The sequence below is a fragment of the Rhinolophus sinicus genome, chromosome 2, assembly GCF_057876585.1.
Source record: "Rhinolophus sinicus isolate RSI-liver-muscle chromosome 2, RSI-T2T, whole genome shotgun sequence".
NCBI lineage: Eukaryota > Metazoa > Chordata > Mammalia > Chiroptera > Rhinolophidae > Rhinolophus > Rhinolophus sinicus.
The window spans coordinates 172,670,849-172,679,681 of NC_142502.1; the positions used below are offsets into that span (position 1 = coordinate 172,670,849).

General features: G+C 41.8%; 1 protein-coding gene across 4 annotated transcripts; it reads left to right on the forward strand.

Annotated features, from left to right (window-relative positions):
- The first annotated feature begins 36 nt into the window (after positions 1-36).
- On the forward strand, positions 37-8,730 carry SUPT7L (SPT7 like, STAGA complex subunit gamma). Of its 4 annotated transcripts, none has more exons than XM_019735284.3 (6): positions 37-336; positions 1,101-1,201; positions 1,825-2,439; positions 5,345-5,669; positions 6,627-6,864; positions 8,028-8,730. In XM_019735284.3, the coding sequence occupies exons 3-6, from the start codon at positions 2,027-2,029 to the stop codon at positions 8,288-8,290; spliced, it is 1,239 nt and encodes a 412-aa protein (XP_019590843.2). In that variant the 5' UTR covers positions 37-336; positions 1,101-1,201; positions 1,825-2,026; the 3' UTR covers positions 8,291-8,730. The 4 variants fall into 4 exon arrangements, with proteins under 4 accessions (XP_019590843.2, XP_019590845.2, XP_019590842.2 ...); XM_019735283.3 differs by having other exon boundaries at positions 43-311; XM_019735286.3 differs by lacking the exon at positions 1,101-1,201 and having other exon boundaries at positions 40-336.
- The last annotated feature ends 103 nt before the right edge of the window (positions 8,731-8,833 follow it).

Genomic DNA, 8,833 nt, shown 5'->3' on the forward strand with positions numbered 1-8,833 from the left:
GGCTGTAATGACTTCCTATGGCAAAGCTTGATTGGAAGAAGCGCTTCCGGCAGCCATGGACCACTAATCAACAAACCAGCCTTCCGGACCAGAAGTGGTCCTCGCCTCAGGCCTCTCGGAGTCGGGCTGCCGCCTATCCCCGCTCCCGCGACGCGGCAGTAGATAGTGGCGCCTTCTTGCCTCAGTCGCGGTCCAGGTCCAGACGTCCTCGTCTCCCAACTACGCCGGGCATTAGGCGACTCCAGAACCGTGTGATTGGCGCCTGCGCCTGCCGAGGAGCTCCCGAGGGACCTGGGCATTCCTTGGGCTTGGTCCCTGTTCTTCGTGCTTCTTTCGGTGAAGTTAGGGAAGAGGGCGATTTTTTTTTTTTTTTGTGGGGGGGTGTCTTCGTTTATTCATTTATTCGTTCATTCTTTTATTCTTTCTGAAGCCAATTGTTGAGGCAGCATAGTGTAGTGGTTAAGATTGCTGACTCTGGAGCCTATCTTTATTTTCCCCCTTGGGCATTTAAGACAGTGGGTCTCTTCCACATATGAAAGATGGGATAATAATACTACCTACTTCTCTGGGTGAATTGAATTAAACAAGGCAAAGCCTGGCACATAGTAAGCACTCAGTAAATTCCAGATATTTCTGTGAGCCAGACACTGTACTAAGATCATAGTTTTAATGATAGATGGGAAAATAAAATCAATCATTTGAAGTAAGTACTAGTTTAAATCCAAGGATAAATGTTGTGATGGAGACATGCAAAGTGCTATGAGAATATAATGGAGGGAAATGTCCTGGGGAGGTAATGGAGGGTGGTGACTTAAGCTGTACTTAAGAACGAGAGAGTAAAAATCTACCAGGGATATGATGGGTGGCAGGGAATTTCTGGCAGACGTCTCTGACAGCTTAAAGGGTCAACCGTGCAAATGCGTGGCATTCTCAAGAAACAGTACTATGATACTGTTAGAACTAAGTAGTATGATATTGTTAGAACTCCTCCAGGAAGCTCCTCTGTGCTTCCACTGCACCATGTCTGTGCCTCTAGAACAGCACTTACCACACATTTTCATATTGAAATGTTCTTTTTATGTTTTTCTCCTTCATCTCAGGTCAGGGATCTTGCATTGGTCTTTGTCTCCTCCCATAATGCCTGGCATTTGGTTAATGTTTGTTGAATTTGAAGAGACATATGGGCAATGAATCTGGAAAGGTGGGTTGAAGCCAGATGTGAATTTCATTGAATGATAGGCCAAAGAATTCTGACTGGCTTTTTCCAATAGGTAATGGGAAACCATTAATCTGAATTTTTAAAAGATTAAGTCTGGCAGCACTGGAGAATAGATTAGATACAAGGAGAGACTACAGGAAGAGATACCAGGTAGGAGTCGGCAGAAATCGCTCAGATTCTTCCTATACGTATATTGGAAGTTGGACACATTAAAACCATTTAGATTACTGGTCAATACATTTTCTACCAGAACCAGGTAAAAGGTTCCCATACCCGACTCACAGAATAAGAAGAATCACCTCTTCCTCATTTTAACTACTTCCTTTTCTCCTACTGATGCAGAACATGTGTCAAGATATTCTGAGAACTATTCCAGGTCTCATTTAAGTATCTGACTTTGCAAATTGTTCAGAATTGGGAATGATAATTCTAGGATTGAGTTAGTGGGATAAGATGGAAAATAAGGACACTAGAATCCCAGATACTATTGTAGCCATTAGACTACTAATGACACAAATTCCACCTTGTGGTTCAGTCCAACAGGAATTATTGTGTGAGATTTGATGACTGTCATCTAACAGTTGTATTTCTCTTAATTTTTTCAGGGAGAACATCTTTGGTCCTACAGTGTTGCTAACACATTTTTCTAAGTGGTCTTGAACAGCGTACTTTTTATGTAAATAACTGGCTAGAGCTCGTATTTTTCACTTCAGAAGCCTATAATCTACCATTGCCAGAGATTTAAAAACGCTACTTTTAGGCTATCACCTATATTTAACTTGAAAGCTCTTCCTTTCTTATTCCACAATGTTGAGATACTGGGGAGAGATACCAATCTCATCAAGCCAGACCAACAGAAGTTCCTTTGATTTGCTGCCACGGGAGTTCCGTCTGGTGGAAGTCCATGACCCACCCCTGCACCAACCCTCAGCCAATAAGCCCAAGCCCCCCACTATGTTGGACATCCCCTCAGAACCATGCAGCCTCACCATCCATACCATTCAGCTGATCCAGCATAACCGACGTCTGCGCAACCTCATTGCTACAGCTCAGGCCCAGAATCAGCAACAGACGGAAGGTATAAAGACTGAAGAGAGCGAACCTCTTCCCTCTTGTCCTGGGTCTCCGCCTCTTCCTGATGACCTCCTGCCTTTAGATTGTAAGAATCCCAATGCACCATTCCAGATTCGCCACAGTGACCCAGAGAGTGACTTTTATCGGTAAGTCAAGGCTTTGCTATATCCAGTTGCCTCAAAAAAATCTTCCCAACAATCCTGTTAAGCATGTAATAAGATTACCTTGAGGAAACAGAGTAATTGACTAAAGTTGCTCAGGTAATTAATGGAATGTCAAAGACCTAAACCCTGATCTTTGAAATCCAAAGTCTGTATTTTTTTATTTTCTGATGCAACAAATATTTATTGAGTGCCTACTATGTACCAAGCACTTTACTGTGAGAAAGGTACTACACTAGTATGGGAAACAGATGATGGCCTCATAGTTCTCAGAATCTAGTCTTTCTCTTTCACTTAAAATGTATATTACGGATTTAGCTCACTGTCCTCAAATTGAGATTCATGACGTTATTCTGGTATTATTAGAAATCCACAAGAATTTCTTAATTGTGTATTTTCATTTTGATAACACGGTTTAAGAAATAATAATACAAAAACATTCTTTATCCTTGCTACTCAAAATCATCACCTAGACTGGCAGCATCAGTATTACCTGGGAGCTTGTTAGAAATGCAGTCTCAGGCCGCACCCAGACCTACTGAATCAGAATCTTCATTTTTAAAAATCTCCAGGAGATTCATGTGTGTATTTAAGTTTGAGAAGCCATGCTTCAGATCCTCTGAATGACTGACTTATAACCTACTGCTTTTACTAGATTTAAGTGTATAAGTTTGCATTTGGTACCAAATAATTACTTTTCTTTTCATTTTGAAATTTGTCAGACCTACAGAAAAGTTTAAGTAATAGTACAATAAAAACCCAAGCCGCCTTAACCTGGATTCACCGATTATTAACATTCTGCCACATTTACTTTCTCCCATATACACACAAATATACCAATATCTATATAAACACTTTCTTTGCCAGATATTTTAAAGGTGCAGACATCACAATATTTCATCTCTAAATTCTTCACCTTATCCTAATAAGGAAATTTTCCTATATAATCCCAATATCATCATCACACCAAAGTAAATGAACACTAATTAAATAATATTATACAATAAATCCATATTCAGATTTCTCCAATTGTCCCCAAAGTATAGATTTTCCCGTCGAGGACCTAACAAAGATACATGCATTGCATTTGGTTTTATGACTTTTTAGTGTCTTTGAGCCAGAATAGCTTCCTTTTAAAAAACATGATAGTATTATTTTTTAAGAGTTCAGGTCATTTGTCTTGTACACTTATCCCACTTACTGGATTTGCTGATATTTCTTCAGGATTAGACTCAGGTTAAATTTTTTTGGCAAAACTACTGCATCAGTAATATTGTATATCACTTATTGTATCTGCCCATTGATGATAATTACTACTATCTTAATAGCCCCAAACTAACGAGAAAAAAGCAGAAATAGCCTTAATATGTAAAAATTGCATTTGGGCCAGATGATGTCACGGTGAAATCATTGGAATAGCGAATGGGGGAGGGATAACTGTCATTACATGTATGGCACATATTCTTATAGCTAATGCCCAACTTAAAAACACTTGCTCTGTAGCAGTCAGTACCGTATTTACATTTTTCTTTTCGTATTTACATTTTGAGGGCAATTTAGTTGAAACAAAATAATATCCACCATATTAAATTGATGCTATTATTTAGAATTTTGTAGTTTTCTGTCAAATTTCTAATTGTTAAGAAGAGCTATAAACATCAAAAGTTTATACCCAGTTTGTCTTATACCTATTTAAGAAACTGTGTAACGAATAACTTGCAATAGCTCTGGGGGTGGCAAAAGAATTATTTTCCTTTGAAAATATGTAAGTCTATATATTACTCAAGTAAAGCAATACTGATTTAGCCCTCTATTTATTAGGTACTTTTGAGGCCTATAGCTTTTGGCCCAGAGAGACCGTCCGTGGGAAATGATGATGGGATTAGTCAATGAAAAGTTATTTGGCAGTTGGTTTTCTTATTTTCCAACTATGATGTGAATTGCAGTAGTTGCTACTGAGTAGATAATAGTAAAGTGGGCGGATAGCTCAAGCACTGCGCAGCACATGGGGACGACGCCAAGTATGGACCAGCGAAGAGTAATGTTCTGTCCCTATTTTATCTATTTTTATCTATTCATTTACTTCCTTTGTCAGAGGCAGAAGATGGGTAGGAAATTTCAGGAAACTGGTAAATTATTGGAGGCTTATTAAAAGGTATTTTGAGGAACTCAGACAGCTTTTTGAAATTTCTTTCTTTGAAAGGTGAAAATGTCTACCATAGTGATTAGGTGCAAAATGGTGTACTATGAAGAGATGGGGGCTGGAGATGAAGCTCCACCACTTATTAATCATAATCGACAACTTTCAGTAAGTCAGCCCCTCTCTAAGTCAGTTTCCTCACCTGCCAAAGAGGAATAATAATATGGACCCTACCCATTTCACAGCATAGGACAGGGTAAAAATGCTTTGTGAGCTATAAATTGCCTTTATAAAATTGAGTCGCTTTCGCAGTTTTACAAATGGTCTGCTGTTGTTACATAAGCATCTCCTAATTGGGACTGTGATTTTCTGAAAGGCCATATATTGCCCAGCATGTGAGGAAACTATGTTCTGGTAAAACAACGAGAGCACCATTGAGTAGTGTGTCTGAGCTGTACTGTTAATCAGATCCTAAAAGTGATCAAAATTGAGCAGGTGGTACAAGAAGGAAACTTCCTTTTATACTGTTTATTGTAGGCATTTGTTACAGAGCAGCTCAGAGCTATGACTGGGTTGCTGAAACAAGCCCTGACGGCAGCAAAGATGAAAGTGGGCTATGTAACCTGCATAGAATGGCCCTGGAAAGCCGGGCCAGTGGTGGGCTGGGAATTGTAAAGCTCCTAGGAAGACAGGACGGGACAGCCCTCTGCAAGAGCACTAATAACACCACTCCCATGTCTCCACTTCCAGTGGGAAAGGGGAACCTGTGACTGAACTCAGCTGGCACTCCTGCCGGCAGCTCCTGTACCAGGCAGTGGCCACAATCCTGGCCCACGCAGGCTTTGAGTGTGCCAACGAAAGTGTCCTGGAGACCCTGACGGACGTGGCACATGAGTACTGCCTGAAGTTCACCAAGCTGCTGCGCTTTGCGGTGGACCGGGAGGCCCGCCTGGGGCAGACTCCTTTCCCGGACGTCATGGAGCAGGTGTTCCATGAAGTGGGCATCGGCAGTGTGCTCTCCCTCCAGAAGTTCTGGCAGCACCGCATCAAGGACTATCACAGTTACATGCTACAGGTGAGGGGCCCCTGTGGAGCAGTGGGTAACAATGTCATCCAGGGGTGTTCCGCAGGATCCACAACATGAGGTAGAATGCAGGGCACAGGGTCTTAGAACAGTGGACGTAACCTGCTTTCTTCATGGCCTTAGCTGAGAGTCACTGGCCTCATCACTGGCCTGGCCAGACCCACGGGTCTCCTTTAGTCAATGAACTGTTGATAACACTTCCTCTGGAAGAAATTATAGACGGATATATGGAGTCTGAGAATGTGGTTAGCAGGCTTTTCCTCAACAAACATGTGTTGAGTGCCTATTGTGAGTCAGGCACTGTGGGATAAAGCAGCTAACAATACAAGTTCCTTGAGCTTGCATTCATGTTGGAGGGAAACAAAAACAAATAAGTAATCAAAACAATTTCAGATGGCACTAAGTGCTATGGAAAACAAAACCGAGTGAGGTGATACTGCCCAAGGGTGGAAGAGAGGGGAAGAGACACCATTTTTTGGTTAGAACCAGAAATCTCTCTCTTCAAAACTTGTGGCCTTACACAACTCATTTGTTCACTGTTTTGGTTTCCCCAAATCAAAATATCATAAGGAATTTTTAACACCCAACAAAAAAGTCTTTGCTAAGTGATCCAAATGTCCTACACCATTCATTATCCACCTAGGGTACATATGTCAGCTGTTAGTTTTTATAGCCAAAAATGTGATCTTTAGTCCCAGTTCTGATTTATCTTTAACAGTCTACTTTTTACCTTTATATAACACTTAATGACACACACACTCTGCAAACAAATATTCTTTACATGTCTGTCATTTAGAAATGCAAACTCAACACCTTAAGCAAATTCCTTCCATTGGCAGTGAATGCTTCATTCATATTCATATTCTGTTGGCTTTTCCATGGGATGCCACAGACTATCCAACTTGCTTTTAACATTTCCTTGGAAAATTGTCTCCTGCTTGCCAACAGATTAGTAAGCAACTCTCTGAAGAGTATGAAAGAATTGTGAATCCTGAGAAAGCCACAGAGGACACTAAACCTGTAAAGATCAAGGAGGAACCTGTGAGCGACATCACCTTCCCTATCAGCGAGGAACTGGAGGCTGACCTTGCTCCTGGAGACCAGTCACTGCCCATGGGAGTCCTCGGGGCTCAGAGTGAGCGCTTCCCATCTAACCTGGAGGTCGAGGCCTCACCACAGGCTTCAAGTAAGAGAAACAACTTACTTTGATTCTGGGTGATCCACCAATGTCGGTATTCTGCATTGTGGAATCATACTCTGGAGATGGAAGAAATGGGAGTGGGCAGGAGAGTGAAAAGTCTAAAAACAAAAATAGCTTCACTGACCTAGAAATACCAACATTCTTCTCTTTGTAAGTAGAGGACCAGTACAGCTTTACAGGCACTCTAAAACAATTCCTGGTTAGAATTATGTGTTGTCCTGCTGATTGCCAGTTAATTCAGCTGACCCAGCTGGGTGGGCAGGTGTCCCCTTCTTCCTTAGTTTATGTGTTGGTTCTTCCTGGTGCTTGTACTCAGTTGATTAATAAGACAACTTCCAGATAGATGGAGGAGTGTTAATTGCTCAAGGACATTTGAGTAGTTGGGCTTCCTTGCTAGAGTTAACGAATTGGAGCCGAAAGGGATTGAACTAGTGGAGGTAGCTGGCCACTTCTTTCGGATGGACTCTGTGGTACCTTAGTAACAGGATGACTGGATCCTTAAGTCAATTAGATTGTAAATTAGTCTAGACACTCGGTTCTTTATCAGTTGTCATTTCATCAATGCACAAATGATGCAAACAGTAAATCCTCCAGTGTGGCCTAAAGAGGCCACAGTTTTTAAAGTGTTGGGCAGAGAGCTTTTCACCATGAAGTAATAACCACAGAACAATATTGCTAGAACAGAGACAGGAGGGCCTTGTTGCTTTTCAGCAGTATGGGACCTGCCAGCATTTGGTAGTGACCATTAACTTTTCATAATGTGAGAGAAAACTAGGGTCCCAAACAAAAGGCAGGAAAACAAGACAGCCCCATAAAAAGAAGGAAGGCCAGGCAAACTTAACAAGAGTCCCTGGTGGTGCCTGCCTCGGCCATGAGACAGGAAATCGTTCCACATGCATAGTTTTACTTCCCTGGTTTAGAAAAATTTAGGTGGGTGAAGCAGGGTAAAGGAGGGTAGAGGAAGTGGAAAGGAAGAATATTCAGAGTTGGTAACTTTTTGAAGCAAAGAATTAAACCGTATTCTCCAGCCAAGGAGAGTCAGTATAAACTGAGCTCAAAGGCTGTCACTCTGCCCTGGAAGGTATGTTCATTGTACTTGGTGCCAGCCTTGGCTTACCACTAGTTGTATGTTCTTCTTCCATTTCTAGGTACAGAGGTAAATGCTTCCCCTCTTTGGAATCTGGCCCACGTGAAAATGGAGCCTCAGGAGAGCGAAGAAGGCAATGTCTCTGGGCACGGTGTGCTGGGCAGCGATGTCTTCGAGGAGCCCATGTCAGGCATGAGTGAAGCAGGGATCCCCCAGAGCCCTGATGACTCAGACAGCAGCTACGGTTCCCACTCCACCGATAGCCTCATGGGGTCCTCCCCTGTTTTCAACCAGCGCTGCAAGAAGAGGATGAGGAAAATATAAAAGGAAAAGAGGGAGATTTTGTCCGAACCTACACACTCAACCGAAAACCTTGATGTATTCAAATGTTTCCATCAATAGTCACTTGACTCTTATTCCTAAACGCAGATTTTCCTGATTTCAGTGGAACTGGACTTAAGCAAACAAGTTTGCATTTTATCTTTGCATCCAGTTTTTGTAGTTTTCCGCAGCAACCAAGCCACTTTTTGCAGACATACGATGCTGGGACAGTCATCAGGAGACCAAAGTAATGTCTCCGACTGCCGTCTTTACTGTGTGACCAGACAAGTTGCTTCGCTTCTGTAGAGCCATTTCTCTTGTACAATTGAAAACAATCATATCACTGACTTACCTTGCAGGGACGTTATGAAGATTGAGATGTTATGAAACCTCAAAGCTGTGCTCGAACAGACTCACTAAATATATGCTGGTATTAAATGTCAGTTTTTGCATTTGTTTCATTTTTGGTTCAAGTCATTGGGAATCCAGTCTCATACCTAACACGAAATAGCTAAATTCTGCACAACTTATCTATCAGTAGCGTTT

Excerpts from the sequence above, each read along its gene's own strand:
- SUPT7L (XM_019735284.3), top strand. The coding sequence starts at position 2,027 with ATGTTGAGATACTGGGGAGAGATACCAATCTCATCAAGCCAGACCAAC. Across the intron at positions 2,440-5,344 it reads CCAGAGAGTGACTTTTATCG|TGGGAAAGGGGAACCTGTGA; the intron begins GTAAGTCAAGGC and ends CTCCACTTCCAG. Across the intron at positions 5,670-6,626 it reads ATCACAGTTACATGCTACAG|ATTAGTAAGCAACTCTCTGA; the intron begins GTGAGGGGCCCC and ends GCTTGCCAACAG.